This window comes from Scyliorhinus torazame, chromosome 8, assembly GCF_047496885.1.
Source record: "Scyliorhinus torazame isolate Kashiwa2021f chromosome 8, sScyTor2.1, whole genome shotgun sequence".
Lineage (NCBI taxonomy): Eukaryota > Metazoa > Chordata > Chondrichthyes > Carcharhiniformes > Scyliorhinidae > Scyliorhinus > Scyliorhinus torazame.
In genome coordinates, this window is record NC_092714.1 from 123,400,175 (window position 1) to 123,427,433 (window position 27,259).

The following is a 27,259-nucleotide window of genomic DNA, read 5'->3' on the forward strand; positions in this document are numbered from 1 at the left end:
TGGAGACGGTCACATGCAGTACCTTACGGACAGAGACTAAAAGCAGACTGTTAGATTTGGCAAAAACATTGCAGTTAACATTACCTGACAAAATGCGAAAAGATGAGGTAATTATGGCGGTGGCTAAGCATTTAAAGTTGCCTGAGATACAGTTTGACTCATTGGAAATGGCAAAAATTCAGTTGCAAATTAAACAAATGGAACATGAGAAAGAATTAAAGCAGCTTAAATACGAAAGAGATAGAGAGGAAAAAGAAAGAGAGAGCGAGGAAAAAGAAAGAGAAAGGGAGATACAGATCAGGGAAAAAGATAGAGAGAGAGAGTTTGAACTTCAGAAAATGGCCATGAAACATGCCAGTCAGTTAAAATTGGCAGGCGAGGGGCAGCACGGTGGCGCAGTGGTAGCACTGCAGCCTCATGGCAATGAGGTCCCAGGTTCGATCCCGGCTCTGGGCCACTGTCCGTGAGGAGTTTGCACATTCTCCCCGTGTTTGCTGGGTTTCGCCCCCACAACCCAAAGATGTGCAGGGTAGGTGGATTGGCCACACTAAATTGCCCCTTAATTGGAAAAATGAATTGGGGACTCTAAATTATTATTTTTTTTAAACATTCGCAGGTGTAAAGGGAAACGTACAGTTGGATGATAGTGATGAGGATAGTGAGAAAGAGCGTCATAGTCGAATGCTTGGTGGGGATCTGTTTAAATATGTCCAAGCATTGCCAAGGTTGATAAGAAGGAGGTAGAAGCCTTTTTCATTTCATGTGAGAAGGTAGCTAAACAAATGAAATGGCCACAGGACATGTGAGTATTACTGATTCAAACAAAGCTGGTAGGTAGGGCTAGTGAAGTGTTTGCATCACTACCGGAGGAGGTACCTGAGACGTATGAGGAGGTGAAAAAATCCATCTTCGGTGCATATGAACTAGTGCCTGAAGCCTACAGACAACGGTTTAGAAATTTAGGGAACGACCTGGTCAAACATACCTGGAGTTTGAAAGGATCAAATAGAGTAATTTTGATAGGTGGATGAGGGCTTTGAAAATAGACCAAACGTTTGAAGCTCTCAGAGAAATTATACTTTTGGAGGAGTTTAAAAGTTCAATTCCTGATGTAGTGAGAACTCATGTGGAAGAACAGAGGGTTAAAACTGTGAGATTAGCAGCGGAAATGGCAGATGATTATGAATTAGTTCAGAAACCAAAGATTGGTTTCCGACATCAGTTTCAGCCGGTGAGGGATAGAAACTGGGGACATGAGAAATACTCAAGTGATAAAGGTGATCTGATGGGAGACAATAAAGAGAGTGTACCTCAGATTAAAAAAGAAATCCAGGAGGGTGGAAAAGAAATTAAAAGTTTCAAATGTTTTCACGTAATAAAGTAGGCCATATAAAGTCACAGTGTTGGTGGTTGAAGAAAAGCACTGGGAAGGCTGATGTGGTAAAACAGGATAAGACAGTGGGGTTTGTTAAAGTGGTAAAGGAAAGCCCAAGTGAAGTGCAGGAGGTGCAAAAGATTGTACAGCCTGATCAAGACTTGATCGATAAGAAGGTGCCAGATCTCATTAAAGAATTTACTTGTGTGGGTAAAGTTTGCTCATGTGTATCAGGAGGAGCAGGTAAAGAAGTCACAATTTTAAGAGATACGGAAGCTAGTCAATCTTTGATGGTAAGAGATGAGGAAGTATGTAGTTTGGGAAGAATGTTGCCAGAAAAGGTGGTAATATGTGGTATTCAGGGTGAGAGGAGTAATGTTCCTTTATATAAGGTAAGGTTGGAGAGTCCAGTGAAGAGTGGTGAAGTGGTAGTAGGAGTAATAGATAAACTATCTTGTCAAGGAATACAGTTTATCTTGGGTAATGAGATAGCTGGATCGCAGGTGGGAGTGATGCCTACTGTGGTTGATAAACCAGTGGAAAGTCAGACAACTGAAGTGTTGAAGGACGAATATCCTGGGATTTTCCCGGATTGTATAGTAACAAGGTCGCAAAGTGACAGGTTAAGACAAGAGGAGAAATCAAAGAGTGAAGATGAAGTTGAAGTGCAATTATCAGAAATGATTTTTGATCAGATGGTTGAAAAAGAACAAGAACAGATGGAGGATGAAGCAGATATTTTTAGTTCAGGGAAATTGGTGGAGTTACAACAGAAAGATGTAGAAATAAACCGGATGTATGAGAAAGCATACACGGAAGAGGAATGTGCGTGTATACCAGAGTGTTATTACCGTAAAAGTAATGTCTTGATGAGAAAATGGAGACCTGTACATATGCAGGCAGATGAAAAGTGGGCAGAAGTTCATCAAGTAGTATTGTCGGTAGGGTATAGGAAGGAGGTGTTGCGAGTTGCATATGAGGTACCAGTGGGAGGTCATTTGGGAAGAAGGAAAACTCAAGCTAAAATCAAAAAACATTTTTATTGGCCTGGACTACATAAAGATGTCATTAAATTTTGTCAATCATGTCACACATGTCAAGTGATAGGGAAACCTCAAGCAGTGATAAAACCAGCACCCTTAATACACATTCCAGCATTTGAGGAAGCTTTTACAAGGGTCCTAATCGATTGTGTAGGACCACTTCCTAAAACCAAAAGTGGGAATCAATACCTTTTTACTATAATGGATGTGTCTACTCGGTTTCCAGAGGCCATTCCATTACGTAATATTACAGCTAAAAGGATTGTGGAGGAGTTACTTAAATTCTTTACTAGATATGGATTACCAACAGAAATTCAATCGGACCAAGGATCAAATTTTACCTCAAGGTTATTCAAAGAAGTTATGGATAGCTTAGGAATAAAACAATTTAAATCAACTGTGTACCATCCAGAATCGCAGGGAGCGTTAGAAAGGTGGCATCAGACATTAGAGGCAATGTTGAGGGCTTATTATCAAGATTATCCAGAGGATTGGGATAAAGGAATTCCATTCATACTGTTTGCAATTAGGGATGTACCTAATGAGTCAACCAACTTCAATCCTTTCGAACTAATTTTTGGTCATGAGGTAAGAGGAGCACTTAAATTGATTAAGGAAAAATTGGTGAGTGAGAAATCGGAAATTGCATTCTTGGATTACGTGTCAAATTTTAGGGAACGATTAAATAGAGCAGGTGAATTGGCTAGACAACATTTAAAAGTTGCACAAAATGTGATGAAACGGGTAGCGGACAAGAAATCTATTCTGATTTCTCACTCACCAATTTTTCCTTAATTTTCACCCGCCTGCATATGTAAAGGTCTCCATTTTCTCATCAAGACACTATTTTTTCGGTAATAACACTGGTATACACGCAGATTCCTCTTCCGTTTATGCTTTCTCATACATCCGGTTTATTTCTACATCTTTCTGTTGTAACTCCACCAATTTTCCTGAACTAAAAATATCCGCCTCATCCTCCACCTGTTCTTGTTCTTTTTCACCCATCTGATCAAAAATCATTTCTGATAATTGCACTTCAACTTCATCTTCACTCTTTGATTTCTCCTCTTGTCTTAACCTGTGACTTTGCGACCTTGTAACTACACAATCCGGAAAAATCCCAGGATATTCGTCCTTCAACACTTCAGTTGTCTGATTTTCCACTGGTTTATCAACCACAGTAGGCATCACTTTCACCTGCGATCCAGCTATATCATTATATGCAAATGTAGAAGTGGGGATAGTGAGAAAAAGAGAAAACCCTAAGGGAAATATTTATTTCTCAAACCTCACATGCGTAAACATCTCACATAATTTATCACCCATGATGCACTAATGCCATTCCTCATCCCATGCAGGGCAACTAGGAGAGCAGCCGGACCATCCTCGCACCCCCTGGAAACCACAGACCTGAGCAGCTCTGAGGGGGAGTTCTCGGGCATCACCTTCGAAGAGGTGTCACATCTGTCACCTGCACCACCGCACAACTCACACCTCGTTGGGATTGAGTAGTAAGCAGGCTTCTAGGTCACTCACTGGTGGGCACCTCATAGCTGATGATCCACAGCAGGTTGAGGCAGGGACGTCCTAGGGAACCGGCACTCAGAGGGATTCCAGAGCACAGGACGCTGCTGAGCCCATGGCCGATGACGTGCACCTGTGTCCGGTCGTCCCCGAGCTGATGCAACTGCAAAAGCAGGGTCATGAGAATCAGAATGGGGTGACAGTATCCATTCTTGGAGTGAAGGGTCGACTGGAGTAGTCCAGTCCCCTTCTGGCTGAGGAGGTGGTGGGGTAATGCAATGCAACGAGGCCAACTCTGCAATGGTGGCTCTCTATGGTGGAGGATGTCCACTCCAAGGTTCATCTTATAGTCCCCATGGCTGAGGGAACGACCTCCATGGGGACCATGGCACAAGGCTCCAACTGCATGGTGCAGGCACTGGTGAGATTCCACAAATGTCTGCGCCAGAGGACGGCAGGCTTCTGGATCTCGCTCCAGCTGCCCCTCTCTCCCATGGAAGAGCACAAGGTCCACAGGCACAAAAGGGAAGAGGAATGGCAGGAGTGCAGCCTGAGGTCCTCCACCCAGCGTACCCCAAGGGTGCCCAGCCCATCTGACACGCCCACTTTCTGTGAGCGACTCACCTCCAGCCCCGAAGATAGAGGACGGTAGTATTGCAACACCCGTGCTGCCCAAAGGTACATCCAGACCCTCAAGGTCTAGGCTTCCCAAGGGTCTCCTACCAAAGTCATTTCAGACAACAGGGTGTGGAAGGCAGCAGACCATCTGAACCTCAGCTGTGGTTCCTGGGGAAACTCCTGGACATGGTGGAAGGATAAGTAAGAGGAAGAGTAAGAAATGATAGGCACCCAGTGGGCATGGGTAAGCAGAGGCATTAGCTTAGATAGGCCACCACAGTTGTACAGCACTTGTAATAAACATCACTTTGTTCACTAGCAGACCCTCCATCCTATCATTTCATGGTGCCATGCTCCCCCCCCCCCCCCCCCCCCCCCCCACCCGCGCGCACGCACACACTGCTTCATCCCTGTGCAGAATGGCAGTGCTATGTCTCTCCCACCCCCCACACTGACTCAGTAAAGATGAGCTGCTGCTGGCAGGTTCCTCCCCGCCACTTCATCCACCCTATGACATCAACACTCAGGCCTCTCATTGCAACCATTCTTCTACCGTGATGAGATGAGAATGGCACGAGCCAACAAATTTCAGGGAGGTTGACCCAGCCTGGGGATTAGTTTGAGGAACACAACAGGAATCCTGACCTTGAAGGGGGTTGTTACAGATGAGAGCTCATTCCGCGTCTCTGGACTCTATGATAAGCCTATTAATTGGCAGGCCACGTTCATCACTCTGTCAGGCAGGAGTCAGACCTATCGCTGAGGATTAGAGGAGCATCGCTGGTCCTCAATATAAGTCATCATCATTCTCCTGCAGAGTCCAGCCAATGACTTTAATGCCCTGCCCATGGTATCATGCACCATCACGGGAACCGACCGCTGGCACCACATTAATGCTGAGATCACAGTACCCACAGTTGTGATCTTCTGACCCCTAGTCCTGCTCGTTCCCAAACCTAGAAGCAATGAGGGCATCGTTAGTCCGACGGCCCAAACAGACTTTAGCAGATGGCCTGAGGTCCCTCCTCCTCCGCCTCTGCAAGTTGCCCTTTGCCGTCCTTCTCAACCTCCCCCTCATCCGAGGAGATGTGGCACTCCTCCATCTCCTCTTGTTCCAGGTAGTCTCTTCTCTGCAGTGCCAAGTTGTGGAGAGCAAAGCAGAAGACAATTATGCAGGACACTCTCTGGGGGCTGTATTGGAGGGCACCACTGAATGGTCCAGGCACCAGAACTGCATCATGGACAGTCCAATCGCCTGTTTGACCAGCACACATGTTGAAACACGAGCCTCATTGTGGTGAGTCTCCCCCTCAGTTCATGGTCTTCGCACTGGTGTCATCAGCTACCTTCTTTTGGATACCCCTTGTCCCTGAGAAGCCATCCCTCTGAAGCTGCTCTCCCTCAAACATGTCTGGAACCTGAGAGTGCTCCAAGATGTAACTGTCATGAACGTTTCCCGGGAAAGGGGCACACACCTGCATTATGCGCTTTGTGTGGTTACCGATAATCTGGATGTTGGAAGAGTCGAATCCCTTGCAGTTCATAAATGTGTTGCCATCTGGGATGGCCACTTACAAAGGATCCCGGGAAATATGGCCACCTGCAAACGGCCATGGGAAATATGGTCAACCCAGGCGCTTAGAGCTTCTGTATATTGGCAACTCCGACAACTGGACGCTATCGAAACCCCCAGCTACTCTGCATTCTCATGGCCCATTTCCCCAGAACAAAAGACCTGTACTCAGGTAACAGATACAGAAACAGACTCATCGGTGCCACTCCCTTTGCTCAGGGAGCCCAAAAAGCCAAGGTCAATGACCGCTCAGGACACGCCCCGCCATCAAGGCACCCGCCCCTATATTGGCCAAAATCGAAGGCAGTAATCGGAGCCTGCCGAATTATTGGGTCCAAAGCGAAGGACTGCCCAAAAGAGCGCGAAACCCAGAAGGATAAAGAGAGACACTGCCATGTATTCAGTCTCTCTTGACCCCGGCGCTCGGTCTCTCTTGGCCCCAACCTACGCCTAAAACCAAGTGTAGCATCACGTCCAGAAGACAAGTTCAAGACCAACGATCACTACCAGACGGATGAGCCCAGCAGAAACGTAGTCACTTCTCCAGACCCAGCCACGCAAGATCCGAATAAAGGCCTTGTTCCTTTGCATAAAGCCGGGTGCCTGAAGTTAAGTACAGGTTGTTGTAGTGTTAGGTGTAATTTAGCTTGTCGTGTTTTATGTTGCATGTCAAAGTAATTCTTGTGAACTTGAACTAACTAACTGGTTGTTGGGTCTTTGATCGATATCCAGTAAAACCTTGTGGTGGTATCATTTGATACCTGCCGATTCTGAAAAGCAATGTCATCATTAATAACTGTCATATCAGTATCCAGTTAAAAAGAGCAACATTATTGGCGTCTCAGGTGCGAATTGGCAACATTATTGGCGACATCTGACGGGACTCGACCTAGAAGTGATTTTGTCACTGCGAGAGAACCCACAAAACTTTGCATTAGAAATCCAATTGAGAAAAGTGAAAGAAACCACAAGTGTAAGGCCCGTATCGATCAAATCTCCAAGATTCGGAAGTCTGTATTAACTTGCATGCGTACTAACAGTGATATAAGGTAAACTCGTTAGATTTTGTTGCGTAAAACTATCGGGAGTATTGTGAACCGGAAAATAGCCTAGGCCATACCCACTGTTCGAATCGCCGCCTTATTCACCCTGTCCCAAATTAACAGTAGGAAGAGAGATAATAGAAGCAATGGCAGCAAAGGCAATGGAATGCCTAATGAACCCGCAGGAACCCAAGGTCGCAGCGACCAGTAGAGCAGAGCAGTGCCCCATATGGGAAGAGGAATTGAGAAAGTATTTGAAGGGGAAAGGATGGCCCCTTTGGTCCGAGTTTTGTTCAAATGAAGAGTCAGGTCCAGGAAGCATAGGACAAACCTGGTGAGGCAACCTAACCGAGGTACATAAAAAGAATGCACTGAAAGTTCGTAAGCCGATGGCAATCCTGTCCTGTTTGGCACAATTGCGAGGCACAGATGAGGTGGTGAGGACGCTCCGCAGACAGCTAGTTGAGAAAGAGGAGAAGAATGAGGGAAACTTTAGTGAATGTGAGAAAATTAATGAGCAACTCCGGGAAGAGTTTGCAGCTAAAGATAAAGAGATGGCTGATGTCAAACGGGCACACCAATCTTGTTTAGTTCACCTTAGCAGCTTTCAGACCCAGTACGATAAGGCCTACCAAGATACACAGCCTGCAATTTTGGTACGAGAAGAGACGGAACAGCAGGTAGAACAGCTAAAGAAACAATGCGCAGATTTGAAGGCAGCTTTACGAGCGCTCCATAGCTCCATTACAGAACAAAGACAGAGCACCGTAGATCACACCAAATGTAGGCAACAAATAGCAAAGTTACGATCACTAGTTTCAGTGCAAAACGGCTTCAGAGATAACTTTGGACCAAATTTGGATCAGGAGAATGGCCCCAGTTGGCAAGAACTAAATGAAACCGCCCATAGATATGTGGAGGATACAGAAAATCAGAATAGAGCCCCCCAGGCCCAGAAAAGGAAAGCACCCGCACCACCGACTGCACAGGCAGCACACACCCCCATGAATCCAGTCACCACACATCGCACATCACAGGATCGCAAGGAGCCCGGTTTCGTTTACACCACCCCAATAACCATCACCCAATTGAGAGATGCCTGCGCCAAAATTGAACCATTCGAACCCACAGCAGACCCGCATAATTTCTTTGAGAGAGTACGACAGCAAACAGTTATGTACGGTCTGGGCGAACCGGAGGAAGTTAAGCTTATAGTCATGAGCCTTGACCCGTCCGTTACCTCAGCTTTACCAAAACCCCAGAATGTAGGAGGAAGAAGCTCCAGAAGATGAAGGCAGCTATTTTAGACGCGATTGGATACAACAGAGGAAATCCCGTAGAAGGTTTGAACCGGCGTAGACAAAAGAAGGGAGAGCATCCGACTGCATACGCAGGTCGCCTTTGGATCCATTTTAAAGCGGTATTTGAGGAACTGGACCGCACAAACTTAGATAACGACAACACAACTAAATGGGCTCGTACTTTTGTCTCCCGCGCCACAGAAGCAGGTCAAAATGCCTGTGTAAATTAAGACCCCGCAGACGCCACACATAATGAAGTTTGGGTTTTAAAGAGACTCTCCAGAGCTTGGGCACAATCCCGACATAGAAAGGCAGATCAGGAGAAGGCAGAAGTGAATATGAAACCAGTCAGGATTACTCATGGGTAAATGAGGGCAGAAATTAAGGTCAGCACCCCAGAGCACAGGCACCACGAGGTTGCTATAATTGTGGACAAAAGGGACATTGCGCCCGCGAATGCAATGCCCCCCCAAACCAGCAACGGAACAAGCAATCGAACGCCCCACCTAGGAACAATGTTAGGCCCATACATAGCATTAGCGCCCGATCAGATAATGCAGTGATTATTAGCACTGATTGATGGTGTTCGGACTCCCCAACTTGGGTCTGCGACACACTCTGGGACAAATCAGGCAGACCAGTAGTCACAGGCACAGTCCGGGGACACCCAGTAGAGTTCCTTTGGGACACAGGAGGGTGCTGCACCCCTTTAAACTCCTCCGCAATATTCCAGCACGACAAATGGCCCACTACAGACACCATCACTCTTAGTGGATTTACAGGACATGTATAGCAGGGATACATTATGGCCCCCGTAGATATTCAAATCGGCAACATAAACACCAAGCACCCCGTTTTAGTGGACTTGCCCCAAACAGCAGAGCACATTCGAGGAACCGACTTTATGAGCACCCACATCCTTTCCTTTGACCCCGTGAATAAGTGTGTTTGGAAAATGGCCAGAACAGCAAGAGCCCCCGCCACGCTCACAGTAGGAGACTACGAACATAGAATCTGCTCAGTAGGCGACTATTAGTTTAATCCGCAAGCCATTAGTACAGATAAGACGATTAGCGAGATCCTAAGAAAACATAAAGCATCCTTCGGCCAGCACAAGCACGATTGTGGAAAGATTCCGGGAACAGTCACAATTACAGGTCCGGATCCCAAGCCCCAGAAGCAATACGGTTTCCCACAGCAAGCCGAGGGTGAGATTGCAAAAGTTAACAATAGCTTACTAGATCAAGGAGTAATTCGGCCCGTAGCCTCAACAAACAATGCCCCAATTTGGCCCGTAAAGAAACCCGACTGTTCATTGAGATTGACCATTGACTACCGAGAGCGCAACAAGGTCACCCCATTCGCAGCCACCACCGTTGCCACGAGTCCCGAAACCATGCTGAGGCAGGGAGTACATGCTAAGTACTTTACAGTGCTGAACATTAGCAATGGCTTTTGGTCCATTCCCTTAGATAAGGCATGTCAATACAAGTTTGCGTTCATGTTTCAAGGACAGCAGTATACGTGGACTTGCCTCCTGCAAGGTTTCCACAACTCCCCCTCCATCTTTCACTGACAATTGGCCACGGACTTTCCAAATTTACTCGACCCGAATGCCTTATTCAGTATGTGGATGACTTACTCCTACAGACGGACACAAAGGAAGAGCATGTTAAGCTTCTTTCCGAATTGCTAGGTCTCTTACAATCAATTGGATGCAAAGTCAACCCTAAAAAAGCCCAGATCCTGAAAGAAAAGGTCCTTAACTTAGGTACCATTATCACATACGGGAAAAGAGAGATTGAACAGAAACGGATTGAATCAACAGTTAAATTGCCCCAGACCCACAATGTCACTGCACTCCAATCATTCTTAGGACTGGTTGGGTATTGTAGGGACCATATAGATGGTTTTGCCACAAAAGCAGTCCCACTTTCAGAACTCCTTAAAGAAACGCCCCATGGGAATGGCTTCCTCAGCACACGGACGCCATCGATGAATTAATGCCCTAGGCACAACCCCCGCTTTGCAGGTACCAGACCCACACTCTCCCTACGCCATAGAAGTAGCGACCACCGACCGAACCCTCTCTAGTACGACTACAGGAAAGACATGACCGTTTAGGACCCGTAGCCTACGCCTCACGAGTTTTGGATCCCGTGGAGCAAGGATTCTCAGCCTGCGAATGGCACTTGCTCGCAGTCTTTTGGGCAGTGCAGTATTTTGCATATATCACAGGCCTTAACCTAGTAACGATTTTAACCGAGCACACCCCAGCGCAGCTATTGTTAGATGGTAGGCTAAAGGACGGTTCAGTCAGTTTATATGTCTGCAATAGTTTGACAGAATTCCTGCCCCTGTGGGAATCTAGAGGATTCATATCCGCAGATGGTAAACCCCTACCCTCAGCCCCATTATTGATGCATATTCTTGAGACAGCAAATATGGCATAATCAAAGTCAGAAGCCATCATCGTTCGTCCCCACCCGGTAACGTAAAGGCAGACGCCTTAGCCAAGTCAGGATCACGACACGGTCACTTTTGGCAACCCCCCGAGAGTGAACCGATACACGCAGTCCAGGTTTCACAGACCAATTTCGAAGATTTAGCCCAGGCCCAAAAGGCAGATGGCACTCTTAAGCAAGTTTTAGACGGAAACTACCCAGCCTCCTCCGACAAATTCAAGGACTCACTGGCGGTACAGGACAATATAATTTTAAAGAATGGAATTTATGTGGTCCCCACCCAGGACAGAAACCAGGTAATTTGCCAGTTTCATGACAGACACGGACTTCAGGGGATAGACAATACCATTGCCCACTTAAGACCTTTGTGCTGGTGGCCCGATTTAAAAGCAGACGTCACGCATTGTGTTGAGAATTGCTTAATCTGTGCACAGAACAATCCTGAAAGGTACTCCAGGAAAGGACAATTGAGACACATCTGACTTGTTAATGGCCCATGGACAAATTTACAGCTCAACTACATTGGTCCCCTCCCCCCCTGCAGAAATGGTTTTAAATATGTATTAGTAGTAATCGACACCTTCACAAAATGGGTGGAAGCATTTCCCTCCAGGACAAACACGGCTAAGGCAACAGCCAAGATCTTAACACAGCAGATATTTACGTGCTGGGGACTCCCCCGCAGCATTGAATCAGACCAAGGTTCCCATTTCACTGGCAGAGTAATGCAAAATGTCCGAACGATTTTTGGAATAAAACAAAAATTCTACATTGCTTATCACCCCCAATCCAGCGGTATTGTGGAACGTATGAATCGGACCCTGAAAGTGACTATTAGGAAAATGGTGCAACAGCATAACACCACATGGGACACAGTCCTCCCATTCGCCCTTATGTGTATTACGAACACAGAATCAAGTTCCATAGGATTCACCCCCCCCCCCCACATCCTCATGACCGGACGATCCATGAAAGGAACTGAATATTTATTAGGACTTGATTTGGCCAGCCCCACAGTCACCGCCCTCATCCACGAAAAAGCAGTCCAACAACTCACGGAAAATATTAAAGCAGCACAGCTCGCTGCAGCTGTCCGACTAGGCACTAGGAGAAAGCAGAGTAAGGCCTGCTTTGATAAAACAGTCCACCCAGTAGAGTATACAGTCGGTCAGCAAGTGGTGGTTTCCCTGTATAATCCCAGTTCGTTCCTCACCTCTACATTTGCAGGACCCTACTCCATTTTGGATAAAGTGAGCCCCTCTGTGTACAAAATAACGTATCCCAATGGAAAACAGGTTGGTTCCATATCAACCAGCTTAAAGTTTATGGAACCCAATGTAGTCACTCCCACCACGTCTCCCTAGCAATGGCAGACGATTCCACCCTGCCAATTAACAACTTAGACCAGCCCCCGGCCCCCCCCCCCCCCCCCTCCCAGCCAGGACAGCACATCCACGCCCACAGACCCGACCTTGTCTCCGTCCACAGGTACGCCTTTCCACCTTGACCTTCATTCGGACGACAACGACAGCCCCTGGAACCACGACCAGGACATGTTTGGCCCACGTACCCCCTTTCACTGCCACAGCCAGAGCCACCGTCACCGCCCAACAACGCAAATTTGCCCTTTTCAGCTACCGACCCTCATGACAAACGAACCCCCCATTGGCACCGCGACAACTCTTGTTGATTTGTAAGGAGTGACGATTCGGATCCCACGACGGCCCACACGGCCACGGCACAGAAATGACAGACACGAGTTTGGCAACCGGGAGATGGTGATGACTCCCGTTACGGTAACCCTTTCATGACGCTTTTTGATACGGAACCCTGAGGTGTCCAGATGATGAGAAAAAGGAACCGCATGTGAATTACGGTGTCCTATTTCCTGATGGAACCTGCCCGCTTTCTTTCTTTCTTTCTTTCTTATTGCTACATGGTTTTAATTAATATCGGCTAGACACAAAATTTCTTGATACAGTTTATTCTTACGATCTCACATGGTTTTACTTAATGTCGGCCAGTCACAAAATTTCTTGATACAGTCATGGTTACTCTTCTGACGCCATTTACTGCCCAATGGCCGTTAAACAAACAAATTGTTGGATCCCATATGTTGCAAATTCTTTCCGCTCATATCAAGTCACCCAGCCAGTGGAGTAACGGCATTAATCCCAGCCCTGCCTGAAGATCCCCTATGTACCCGGTCAGCCAAGCTCGGGTAGTGGAGCAATGGCACTGATCACCGCCCTACCTGGGGAATCCCACCCATTCTTGCCCTGCCGCGGCCCACACGCACCTCATGCTTCGATCACTTCAAGTAATCTGGAATGTTATTTTTACACTCCTTACTGTCCTTGGCAGGTCTTTGTTTCCCCTTATCTGCTCTTTAGTGTGGTTTAAAGAATGCCTTTTGCCACAGCCTGTGCACTCAACTCTCTATCTTCTGCGACTCTTTGGTCGCTACCCCAACTGCTATTTACAGGTTTGACACATTTGGCTGCTATACGTGAACTACCTCTGGACCCTGGACGGAGAAAGTGTCCGCCCACTCACCGCATCGACCACAAGCTGCGGGATTCCTTGCTCTTAAACAGAATTTTTTTTTGGATGTCTTGTATCTAAAATGGTTATTTCAAAAGAAACAAATTCATAGATTCTATGAATCTATGAATTTCTATGAATCTATGAATTTGTTTCTTTTGAAATAACTATTTTAGAGACAAGACATCCGGGAAAAAAAAGAAAAACACGTGGTGCCGATTCTAATGGGTAATTGAAGTTGAAGAGAGAAAGACAAACAAAACGAGATGTTAACCAACGACAATAACAGATATTATGCTTGCACCCTCAGGAATAGACGAAGAACGAAGAACAAAAAGACAAGATGAAGACAGGGCTGATGACCTCCATTGTGATCATCGCTGGACTCCTACAACTGCGCACGTTGACAGCCTTTGTACCCCACACCCCACGGGCCCCGGACATGACCATACAATATGAGACCGCGAGCCCGGACACCACACCTCACATGAAAATAAACACTGATACCCCCACATGGTGTGAAAACATTGTAAAATGGTATTCCCTTTCCTATACAGTAGAAGCCCTTTTGGTAATAGCAATACTCTGCAGTGTCGTTCAGACACTTAGACTCCGCAAATGGCGAAGGAGAGCCTCCCGCTCCCCGATATACACACTCCGAGCTCCTTTCCTTGGAACCCAACAAACCCCACAAACCTTTTAAACCTTTTTCAGTGACGAAATAAAAAGATTGTACTTCTTCTATGACTGTAATAGATTAAGTAGAGATGTGATGCTACTGTTTATTTCTTTAAAATTTTGTATTGAACATAAGTTCCTTTTTGATATTTGCCAGCAGCATGAGAGTAGCTTAGGTAATGATAGTTAGAGGTTCCCTTGTGTAAATAAGTTAAATGTGTAATGATTAAATGTTTTATAGTGACCCCTTAGAGTTTATGAATTTATGATGTATTGATAAAATTAGGTAAATGCTCCAAAAACATAGGACAGATAGTGTAGAACCTGTCCTTGACCAAGGGTCACACCAAGGACGGATGAGGATCAACAGTGTTATCCACCACGTTTTGCATTCAGGATCAAAAGGACGGGATGTAGCCATCTGGGATGGCCACTTACAAAGGATCCCAGGAAATATGGCCATCTGCAAAGGACCATGGGAAATATGGTCAACCCAGGACTCAGACTCTCAGAGCTTATTTATATTGGCAACTCAGATACCTAGACGCTATCGAAACCCCCAGCTACTTAGCATTCTAATGGCCCATTTCCCCAGAACAAAAGACCTGTACTCAGGTAACAGATACAGAAACAGACTCATTGGCGCCACTCCCTTTGCTTAGGGAGCCCAAAAAGCCACGGTCAATGACCGCTCAGGACACGCCCCGCCATCAAGGCACCCGCCCCTTTTTGGCCAAAATCGAAGGCAGTAATCGAAGCCTGCCGAATTATTGGGTCCAAAGCTAAGGACTGCCCAGAAGAGCGCAAAACCCCAGAAGGACAAAGAGAGACACTGCCATGTGTTCAGTCTCTCTTGGCCCCGGCGCTCGGTCTCTCTTGGCCCCGACCTACGCCTACAACCAAGTGTAGCATCACGATCAGAAGACAAGTTCAAGACCAACGATCGCTACCAAACGGCTAAGCCCAGCAGAAACGAAGTCAATTCTCCAGACCCAGCCACGTAAGATCCGAAAAAAGGCCTTGTTCCTCTGCTGGGTGCCTGAAGTTAAGTACAGGTTGTTGTAGTGTTAGGTGTAATTTAGCTTGTAGTGTTTTATGTTGCATGTCAAAGTAATTCTTGTGTGTAAATAAACTATCATTGAACTTGAACTAACTAACTGGTTTTGGGTCTTTGATCGATATCCGGTAAAACCTTATGGTGGTATCATTTGATACCTGGCAACTCTGAAAAGCAATATCGTTAATAACTGTCACATCAGTATCCAGTTAAAAAGAGCAACATTATTGGCGTCTCCGGTGTGAATTGGCAACAAATGCCACTTCATGATGCCCTGGAGAGAGCCGGGCCACGTGGGTACACTCTATCACATGCTAAGCCTGGGGAATGCCAGCTAGGTGGGTGATGTCATGGCACTGGTGTCTTGGCTCTCCTGGTCTCGGTCCAAGATTATTTACATGTGGTCCCTCGCATAAAAGACCTCCCTAATGCATTTGTGTGTGACTGACTAGGCGGTGCCACAAGGTCACTGGTTTTGCCCTGAAATGAGCTGCTTGCATAGAAGTTTAGAGTGGAGGTGACTTTAGGGATCACAGGAGATTTGTGTCCTCCCATTCCATGTACTTCCAGCTTTTGCAGGACAAAGCTGGTCTGCCATCCCCCAGGACAGGGCACTGTCTTCTCTGAAACTGTGGCTCCGACATCTGGAGAAAGGAAGTCTGACGTTGGAAGATCCTTTGCTGATTCAGTCTCAAACGAGCTGTTCCTCTGGGACCTTCAGTATTGCGCTTCCCTTTTAGCAAGTGCCTTTCTGCTAAGCCTCACACCCTCCCTTCTCACATGACATATCCCCACTCCTGTCCCTCTCAACTCCACCAGGATTACACGCCTGGACTCTTGAGAATCTCACTGGCACATATCTCTTGACCATTTCCCAAAGCCCCCCCCACTCCTTGCATTAGGTGACAGGGCTATTGAGTGTATGCATGAAACCTGCATCTGCATCCTCACAAGGCACATCAAAGAAGCCCCTGGCATGACCTGTAGTGGAGTGAGTGATGATAGACTTCAGTGAGAGGGTTTTCATTACTCATGAGCCAGGGATGCAACCCATTCCTGAGTTGCCCACTCTGCCTTTGCAATCTGGCCTCTCATGGGACCGCACCCAGGATTCTCGCGGTCGCCCCAAGTGCTGACCCTCAGCATTCACCTCCTGCAACCCACTTTCTGTGTCCTGCTAAGAATGGGCACTCCCTCAGTGGTGATTTGGCCTGAAACCCAGCAAGGAAGACACAGGAAGCGATGACTGCAGGCCAGCCTCCAGACCCCCTTAAAGCAAAGGGCGCTTTGAAGTGAATGGAAGGTAAGGCTTGCAAGCAAACCCCCCCCCCCAAGAAAGAGTGACTGACTCTCAGCCCCAGCTCCAAGTTGAATTTATTTGAGTCCCCCACTGTGAGCATTGAAGAGGTTGGGGTATCATGGCTGCCTGAGCAATTACCTCCGCTGTCCCCCAGGTTCACATCTTTATGGACCACTTGTAAATGACACCAGCATTCCATGAGGGGTGAGGATCTGGAGAGAGCGCTCGCTAATGACGTGCTAATATATTAAAATGAGGGGTTCCCAGGCTCCCACAGCACGATTCACTCCACTCCACCAGAGAAAATTCCAAAACTCGATCATGCCGAAGTGAATCAGTTTTTTTGATTATTTGGGATTTTGAGCCCGTGCCGAGTTTCTCATGGATGGAGAGAGGGTTCAAAATCTCCCCCTCTCCCCTTGCTCCCCTCCCCCACCTGTTTATCCAACTTGCCATCATTATACAACTGAAACATAATGTCCTCTCCTTTGTATTCCTGCCCCTTGAAATAAAGGTTAACATGCCATTAATGTATTCATAGAATTTACAGTGCAGAAGGAGGCCATTCGGTCCACCGGCTCTTTGAAAGAGCACCCTACCCAAGCCCACATCTCCACCCTATCCCCATAACCCAGTAACCCCACCCAACACTAAGGGCAATTTTGAACACTTAAGGGCAATTTAGCATGGCCAATCCACCTAACCTGTAAATCTTTGGACTGTGGGAGAAAACAGGAGCACCCGGAGGAAACCCACGCACACACGGGGAGAACGTGCAGACTCCGCACAGACAGTGAACCAAGCTGGGAATCGAACCTGGAACCCAGGAGCTGTGAAGCAATTGTGCTATCCACAATGCTACCGTGCTGCCCTTTTGATTTTTCAACTCGTGGCATTTCATGATTTGTGCACTTGAACTCACAAACCATTCTTTTTCTTTGTCAACTCTGTATCATAAAACATACTCCAAAACCTGCTGAACTAAAACATGTTATTTGTTTTATGTCAAGCATGAAGTATTACCCTGCAATTCTGGATACAATGCTTTCAAGTGGAACAAATACAACTTTCACCATTGAAGTACTGCTGCCTCCCAGTTAAGTTCCCCTGTTGACTCACTGGATAAGTGCAGGGTGAAGAACTGAGACCTATTGACCTGAATTGTCCCAGGATTGATCCTGGTCGGTGCTGAGTTACACAATTTCAGCCATCTTGGCAGTAGAACTGCAATTTCACCTTCATGCTCTCAGACAAGGGAAAGCAATAAATCATCCAAGGTTTCTAACCCATGTTGCCAAGGGCACGTGTGGGAGAAAACAGGATGAGCCCATGATTGTGATTGCTCACCGTGATTGAGTAGGCTGCTGAAATCCACTGCCTTTGGTCAAATGTTCAATGAGTACTTTCTGCGACGTACAATAGAAAAAGGGGGGAGAAATTTGAACAAAGTAAATGGAAATCAGGCCTTTTCTTGCTTTGGTTTTCGCCGACCTTTTAATAATAATAATCTTTATTAGTGACACAAGTAGGCTTACATTAACACTGCAATAAAGTTACTGTGAAAATCCCTACACACAGTATTGGGCAACCTGCACCACGCGGGCCACATGCAGCTGACTGGCATTCGGAATGCTGCCCACAAGACATTTTGTTAACTGTTGTCCACATGCAGGGTTTCTAGGTTCCGCTGATTTCCGCCCACGTAGTTTTTATTCCTACTGGTGTGGCTGAAGTGATACTTCAGAGCAAGAGCAAGTGGTGTGAGGCGCACAATACTGACTGTGAGAGCCGTGCCCTCCCTCTGCGCCCAAAGCGTGAATATTTATTTTGTTTCTACCATTTGAAGGTGATGAAAGTTGTATTAACATATAAATGATTAAGCATTGTTATGAAATAGTTAGCGTGTATCAAATGTATTCAATCTTAATCATGGTTAGTCAACAAGCCCGATTTCAATCTTGCTGAGATGAATGAGGGCCACTCATGTGGCTCACTCCTCTCCTAGGTTGTCCATCACTGTTTTACAGGCTTAGTGCCATACATTCAAGTATTCCTTTTTTATATAAGTACCCAATTCATATTTTTCCAATTAAGGGGCAATTTAGCGTGGCCAATCCACCTACCCTGCACATCTTTGGGTTGTGGGGGTGAAACCCACGCAAACATGGGGAAAATGTGCAAACTCCACACGGACAATGACCCAGAGCCAGGATAGAACCTGAGACCTCGGCGTAGTGAGGCAGCAGTGCTAACCACTGCGCCACCGTGCTGCCCGCGTTCAAGTATTCTTACCCAATCATGTTGCGACCTGTTTTGTGATTCCTGCATTATTTGAATCTCTTTGATGACTCTTCGTCTCTTTGTCTCTGTGGCTGAGCACGCTCACTTTAATCACCTGAAATTTCCATGAGCCTCTTTGATCAGAATGAGAAGCAGGGTCCTGCTTCAACCTTAACCTTTTTACAGCTGCCACAATTAATGCTGTGTTTTTGAATGTCATGTCATTCATTATTAATGAGGGCTCTTTGAATATTTTCCCAACAAAATCTCAAATTGTCAACAATAAATAAATAAAATGTTGTTGCAATGTCTTATTGTATGATTGGAACGGGATGATGATTATTTCAAATTATATTGTGAAGTAATTCATAGATTTGACTGAACAACAGCATTTGGACAAATGTGATGTTGTTGATTTCAGTAGATACTTTAATTTTGTTTCATTTGTTCCGAAGCTGCATTTCAATAATCTGGAAGTTTTTTTCAGATCTCATTAAGGGCAGTCACATTGATCCAATCTTTTTTGTAACTTCAATTATGTCTCACTGGATTCTCCTGCCCCGCCCACGTAAGAACGCCACGGGCGAGAAGCCGACAAACAAAAACTCCATTGAGCTCGGACAGGATTCTCCGGTCGCAGAGCGAACGCGGCCGGACAATCCCGCCCGATATATTTAAACATCTGAAGCCCAGTGCCTGTCACATGGCACCTTTCAGAGGGATCATCCCTGAAAATATAGGGTTAATTTGAACACTTTCCCATTCAGCAGGACGGGTGTTAAAATCGACTGGCTCCATACCTGATTCTCTTCTCGTTGATACCCATTTGACCTCCAGTAATTCTGGAACTCAATGGAGTGCCTGTTAAAGTGTGGGAGGAGCCTCATTACTGATTGGAACGCAGGATCGCATGAGATACTTCAGTGGCATTTTAACCCACTCCCGTGCGGGGCTGCCCTCCTCGGGCACCTTGCTGGGTAAAACTGTTGAGAAGTCAGTGTGGCCCTCGAAGCTAATTCTAAAACATTAATTAGTGGAGCCAGGAGGATTCCTCTGAGCCACGCAAATAAAGCCCTTCGCCTGAGTTCCCTCGATTCCTCCCAGTCACTCGATCCTCTCAATACGCCAGATTTGCTTTGCTGCCAATAGCAGGCGTTTGAGACACCCAATCTACGCCTCCCCACACCCCTGCCAGTCTGCTGTCACATTCTGCCCAAAATAGAGTGGCAGCTGACCATGTGGCATTCAAAGGGATTTAGGCAGTTAAAATCTACCTGGCATCTGGCAAAGCCTCCATGCATTAAAATGGTTTGCTCCCCATTAAAGGGATTCAATACCCCTTGAGGCCTTTGAAGCCTCACATCTCATTGTGTTCCATTTCCAACGTGTCATGCATCCACGGGACAAGAGTTACTGCTCATCTCAAATATCTACTTAAATCTTAAGTTACAAGGTAAATTTCTACTCAACGTATAAGGAAGCAAAAAAATACCAGTGAGGAAAAGAACGGCAGCAGAAAGCTGGAATGCAGATAGCATATAAACTTTCTCGTAAAAGCACCTTTCCATTTGCAGCAGGTTGCCTATGGCAACTGGCATTTATCTAGCAGGTACTTCAAAGCACAGCCACAGTTGGTTGAAGGGCTACTGTGGGTATTTACAGGTCTTTCTTTTTTAAAGAGTGTTAGTAAGTGACATTGGTGAGCTCTACCTTACAAACACTGAGCGCAATTCCTGAAAGCGGAATTTTATTACCTTTTTTTAAAAAGGCTTGATTAAATTTGGGACGGTGAACTCTGGTTGGGAAATAGAAATGGTAATTGTGGCAGTTGTGCGGAATATGGGAGCAGGTACTGTGACATCCAAGTGGGATGTGGGACCAGGGAGTGTGACATATGGGTGGGGTGTGGGAACAGGAATTGTGACACTCAGGTGGAATGTGGGAACAGGAATTGTGACATATGGGTGGGATGTGGGAACAGTAATTTCGAGACACGGGTGGGAAGTGGGAACAGTAATTGTGTCACTCAGGCAGGATGTCGGAACAGGAATTGTGACACCCAGGAACAGAACTGTGGTGCACTTTCTGGGACAGAAAACAGGATCTGAGAAATTTGAATAGGGCTTCAAACAAATGCAGTGAGGCTTCATCTGAGAATGGACATGAACGCTGAGGCCTAGGTTTATTGAATCTGATGCTGAATCTTTGAAACCAGGCCTTGGACTAGAAACATAAAATGTGTGAGTAGACGGTGGATTAATTTATATAGAGGCCGATATCACTAAATTAAGGCAGCCGCAAAACTTCACTTTCTATCATGCAGTCATTTGTATCTACAAGAATCGGTCTGCATCAGAACAGCCAGGGAGGATGGTACCAGATGACACTTACATTAAAAATGATAGGCGTAATCTTCCGATATTTTTTCAGAGTGCTGGTTTCAGTGAGAAAACTAGCGAGCCCTCCAGCTGCACAGCCGTGTTTTCACTCCAGATTCCCTGTTGCACTGAGAATCTGGTGGTGTAGTTTTCGGCTTTACTCTGGTGGGACAGGGCTTGATAGAGTTCGAAATGCCAGCTCTACAGAGATCGAGGCACTATCTTTAAAAGGCGCCGCCCCCCTCTGCGCTAAAATGAAACTCCTCCTACCGTGCCCATGGACACAGCGGATCCCTCCCCCGTACAAGCACTGGGGTAACACCCCCCACCCACCTGCAAGCATCGTGCCAATCCCACCCCACAGGCATCGGGGCACTCATCCCACCACCCCACAGGCATCAGGACACTCACCCCACCACCTCACAGGCATCAGGGCACTCAGCCCCCACCCCATATGCATCGGGGCGCATCCACCACTTAGGCATTGGGGTGCCCCCCACCCACATAATGCACTGCCACCCTGGTGTTATTGTGGCACTAAGGGCTGTAAAATCCATCTTTGTAGCACCTAGTTTTTCAGCATCACGAGTGCAATTTTGCCTCGAAAATTGGTGTCCATGGCAAATATACAACCATTTGGGTGCTCGCCGTGCCTTGTGGTGAGAATGTTAGCATGTGCAGGGATCATCACCAGAAATATGCAGAGTAGGCCGACATTGACCAATTGTGTAACGCTGATTGACACCAACGTAGCCATCTTGGAGCTCAATGCTCCAGCTCAGACCACCTCCTAACCTCGCATTGCCGAACACATTGTACAGCAGCACGAAGGATGCCCACTCTACCTAGCGCTATTTAGAGGGATAATCGACTATTCGTTGATTAATTTATGCAGACTCTTGCTGCAATTGGAGAAATGTTTGGAGGTTTCCAGGGTTACTTAAAGTTGTGCATTTCACAGGAAATGATGTGGCACATGATGTAGCACTTGGTCTTGACTTCAGGGATTCTGCACAAACCACTTGCACCCAGATTTTGTCTGCAACCCTCTTGGACTACAGCATGGCAGGTAGAATGAGCAGAAGCGACACAGAACACATCAAGCTGCAGAAAGAGGGCGGAGAGGAAGAATAGTTCCTGGTTGGAGATCATATCTGCCCAATGTGTTCAAAGAGCAATTCTCATGCCTGATCCTCAGTAATGGACAGCTTGTGAGACGTCTCTGTTTCATTAAAGAGGTGCTCACAGGAATTTGTGCAACCTCAGAGCAAGACAGTGTTGCCAGTGGCTTTGCAAGTGACCATGATTGTGAACACTTACGCATTTGGCTTTCTCTGGGCTGGAGCAGACAATATTTGAAACATTTTCCAGCTTGCTGCCCATCGTTATGAAATGGAGGTCACTGAAGCTCTCTGTCCTATTCTCTCTCCAGAGAGAAGAAGGTTGAGCAAGCATGTGGCTTCATGAGGTTGCAGACTTTCCCATGGTGTAGGATGTCATTGAGGCATATCGTTTTATGAGCACTGCATATCATACCTGAGATACTGTAACTGAAAGGGATTCTACTCCCTCAGCAATCCGACAATACTCAGTATATCATGCAGGTACCCAATACTCTGACAGCAGCCTTGATGTCTTCATTTTGCAGCAAAGCTGCTGTACCAAATTTGTATTTGAGCTAGCAGAGTGGCTACTACACAATTTGGACAGGTTTGGTATAACTAAAACACCAAACATCGTTGCTCTTTGATACTTCTTAAATGGCTGTCCTGATTATATAGCAGGGCCTGAGGTAATTAGAATGTCTTTAACAGAAAACAAGACAGTGTTTTATTTTGTATTTCATCAAATCACAGAACCATTGACGAGTACAGCACAGAAGGAGGGCATTCAGTCCGCCGACTCTCTGCCAGCCCTTTCAAAGAGTACCTCCCCCCCCCCCACCCCAGCTCTTTCCAAAAATCTCTGCAATTACTTTTCTTTCAAGTTCCCTTTAGAAATGTACTGCTGACTCTGTCTCTACCACTCCATCAAGCAGTACTTCCAAATCCTAACCACTTGTTGTGTAAAAACCATGTTTTATCCCATGTTGCCAACAATTATTTTTCCAATCCCTTTCAATCTGTGTTCACCTTTATTTACTCCATTTAAACACCACCTCAAGCACCTTTATCAAATCTCCTCAGCCCTCCCTACTCCAGGTAGATCAACCCCAGCTTCTCCAGTCCATCCGCTTAACTGTAAATACCTCAACCCTGCAACCATTTTAGTAATTTAACCTCTAATTGATTTTATTAAAATTTCTCAAACTGTTCATTCTCACTTATATTTTACTATCATTCTCTATTTAAATATGAAAATAATGCGTTTGCTTCAGCAGCACCTGTACTAAAATTGGAACGCTACAGAGAAGATTAGCATCGCCCCTGGGCAAGGATGACACGCACATTCTATAGTTCTATAGTTTACACTTTTAAACTATTTCACCTTCTGCAAAACATCCACATTTTAAGGGGTGGCGCAGTGGTTAGCACTGCTGCCTCACGGTGCTGAGCACCCGGGTTAGATCCCGGCCCCGGGTCACTGTCTGTGTGGAGTTTGCACATTCTCCCCATGTCTGCGTGGGTCTCAGCCCCACAACCCAAAGATGTGCAGGGTAGGTGGATTGGCCACGCTAGATTGCCCCTTAATTGGAAAAAATGAATTGGGCACTCTAAATTTAAAAAGAAATATGAAAATAATATTGGGATTGAGTCATCAGGGGTCACCACAGCTCAAGATACACCCTTTCCTTTTGCTGCTCAGTAACGTCAGTAAAGGAAGGTTAGCTGGTATCCGTTGCCACTGGAAACTGCCGCTCGGCAACCTGGATTCCTTGTTTGCGTGCTGAGCCGTTGATTCATTTCTTACAGGGCTATGATTAAAAAAAAAGAGATTGCCTCAGAATGTCTATTAAAATGAGAGACTAGGAACTTGGTTTGTGTCACAAGTAAGAATATACAAATTCAAACCAAGCCTCAGCAATCGACTGCACAGATTCACATGGTGGCAATTTTCAACTTTCAACAGGGGAGGGCCAAAAGCTGATGAAAGAGGACCTGCTGTACACCTGCTTAAAGGGAAATCAGCCAGGCTGTATAATGGGTGATACATCTACTAATGCTGTCAAAGGGGCTTACAGGACCTTTCCCCAGAAGGATTAACAGTCCCTTTGATCGGTGGTGTGGACATGGTCTGTTGAAGGAATGGACTTGCTGAGCTGGATGTCAACATTTTCTGCCATGCATTGTTGTGCTTTATTCAGCTTCTTATAAAGATTCAATATTGAATTAAGTTATTTTTAGTGCTCACTATAGTCCAGTTTCACACACACAACTGCTATTGCTTAAGAAAGTTTAAATCTGTCCATTTTGTCTTATTCACAGATGGAATCCAGGAAAAGACTTGCAAAGACAGTGCTGGTGTTTGTCGGTTTCTTTGCAGTGAGCTGGCTCCCCAGTCACATTATCTACTTATATCGTTCCTACCATTACAGGCAGGTGGACACCTCTTTAGCGCATCTGGTTGGCAGCATCTGTGCCAGGATTCTCGCTTTCAGCAACTCCTGCGTAAACCCATTCGCTCTCTACCTACTGAGCAAGACCTTCCGAAAGCAATTCAACAACAACCTATTTTGCTGCAGGAGCCACCTCCTCTTACGTTCGACTAGCACGGGCAGGAGTACAACTGCTTCCCGGATGACGTCCCTCAAAAGCACAAATCACTCAGTGGCAAGCTTCAGTCTAATCAATGGGAACTTTGTTCAGCAGGAAGGTTATGTATAGGAATGCACCATGCACAATCTAAAACAATGTACATTTGGCACTTTTTTCAGCAATCACAATCATGCCCAGGGGTCTCGGTCTCAGAGACAAGAATGTAAAACAGAATGATGCATCTGTGGTTTGGTGAGAGAAAGTTGCGGTTCAGGTAGAAAGGTTGTAAGGTGTGTTTTTGTCAAATAAATACGAGGTTTAGATTAAAACTGTATCTTTAAAGATGTTTGGAACAGTCTTGATGTACAATAGGCCCTCCTTAGTAGCAGGGCATCCAGCAGGGATGCTAATGGTGTGCCAAAGATATGCCACAAAGGTTGTGGTTTGCTAGATGCACTCTCAGGGCAACTTGTGGGAGACGATAAAGAAAATCAGTACAGTGAAAGGTGTGTTACAGATGGAGAATTTTAGTTGTTCTATTTTACAGCAGTTGATAAATAATGCGTGTTACATCAAAGATTTGTTAATATGTTCGAGAGGCTCATAATATCTAATGCTGTGGCATATTCCATTGGAGGATCGATAGCACAGTACTTTGTGACAACACCAACCAATAATGCCACTGAGCGATGGGATGTGGATTGGCACTGATAATCCCACAAAACATTTCCAATTTGAGTTGAGTCGAAGCCCCAAGAGGGAAGGAGAGGGAGGGATAGCTATGGCCACATGGAACGATGGTTACTGTTTTCCTGAGGCAAATGGAAAGAAAACTGAAAATAACTTAAGTAGTTCAGGAAAAAGGAAGAAATGTTAATATGTATGTGTCTGTAATATATCCAACTCCTGGTTACACTCCATATACTCCTGTTGAAAAGTGATCCTGTATGGTCGGTCCCTTAGTAAGGAAAGGCTTGGCGTCAACTATGATGACTACCACCGTCAAACTGACACCCCATGTTGAAGGCTTATATTTTTAAAGTGGCAGTTGTTGAGCTAACAACTGGTCAGTGATCATGTTCGTGGTGGCCCAACAAATCTTTCTGATTTCAAGAGAGAAGCAGTGACAGAACTGAAAGAAAAGCTGAAAGGAACTAGGATTGTGGTCTTTGAGAAACCTGGGGCGAGATTCTCCGACCCCCCGCCGGGTCGGAGAATCGCCGGGGGCTGGCGTGAATCCCGCCCCCGCCGGTTGCCGAATTCTCCACCACCGGATATTCGGCGGGGGCGGGAATCGGGCCGCACCGGTTGGCGCCCCCTCCCCCCCCCCCCCCCCCGCGATTCTCCAGCCCGGATGGGCCGAAGTCCCGCCGCTAAAATGCCTGTCCCGCCGGCGTAGATTAAACCACCTACCTTACCGGTGGGACAAGGCGGCGCGGGCGGGCTCCGGGGTCCTGGGGGGGGGGCGCGGGGCAATCTGGCCCTGGGGGGTGCCCCCACGGTGGCCTGGCCCGCGATCGGGGCCCACCGATCCGCGGGCTGGCCTGTGCCGTGGGGGGCACACTTTCCCTTCCGCCTTCGCCACGGTCTCCACCATGGCGGAGGCGGAAGAGACTCCCTCCACTGCGCATGCGCTGGAATGCCGTCAGCGGCCGCTGACGCTCCCGCGCATGCGCCGCCCAGAGATGTCATTTCCGCGCCAGCTGGCGGGGCACCAAAGGCCTTTTCCGCCAGCTGGCAGGGCGGAAATTCGTCCGGCGCCGACCTAGCCCCTTAAGGTTGGGGCTCGGCCCCCAAAGATGTGGAGCATTCCACACCTTTGGGGCGGCGCGATGCCCGACTTATTTGTGCCGTTTTGGGCGCCAGTTGGCGACATCGCGCCGTTTCCGGAGAATTTCGCCCGTTTTTTATTTTAAGGTTGTGATATATCAGAGTGATGTGTTCGAACAGGGATTGGGAAGTATCAAGCAGTATTATATAATAAGCTCCTATAGCTCCAAAAGTGCCATCTTGGCAACAAAGACCGTCTTTAATTAAATTAGGTTTTACTTGTAGTTCTGCATCTAGTAAGTTATATTTCCTAGTATTGGGATAGGATTTATTGGGATCTGCCTTACAAAGTAGGGAATTACATTTGAGTTTTTAACTTGAGTTCAGAATCACGAATGATTAGGAGAAAAGATTTTTACACGGAAGCAGGTGGACTTCACAGTTGGCATCCAGTGGAAAACGTAAATAAATATTGTTGCAGATATTTTTCACTTCTAGTGTAAAACCACTCTTCAGAATATTTAGGTGTTCTGCCAATGACAATGTGCTATTTTTTAATGACTGTTACAAAGGCCCCACCACAACAAGGATAGGAAATCAGTTAGTTAACTA

General features: G+C 46.4%; 1 protein-coding gene and 1 non-coding gene across 2 annotated transcripts in view; both read left to right on the plus strand.

The window, feature by feature from the left end:
* Nucleotides 1-26,197, plus strand: part of LOC140428092 (gastrin-releasing peptide receptor-like) — a 95,842-nt gene extending 69,645 nt beyond the window's left edge. Inside the window, exon 3 of the mRNA XM_072514137.1 lies at nt 24,608-26,197. Coding sequence (XP_072370238.1) covers nt 24,608-25,006 — 399 coding nt within the window. The 3' untranslated portion in view covers nt 25,007-26,197. The remainder of the gene's footprint in view (nt 1-24,607) is intronic.
* LOC140428932 (U6 spliceosomal RNA) lies at nt 23,551-23,657 on the plus strand. The gene has a single exon (XR_011948940.1). It is a non-coding gene; the product is annotated as a U6 spliceosomal RNA (small nuclear RNA).
* Nucleotides 26,198-27,259: the final 1,062 nt, after the last annotated feature.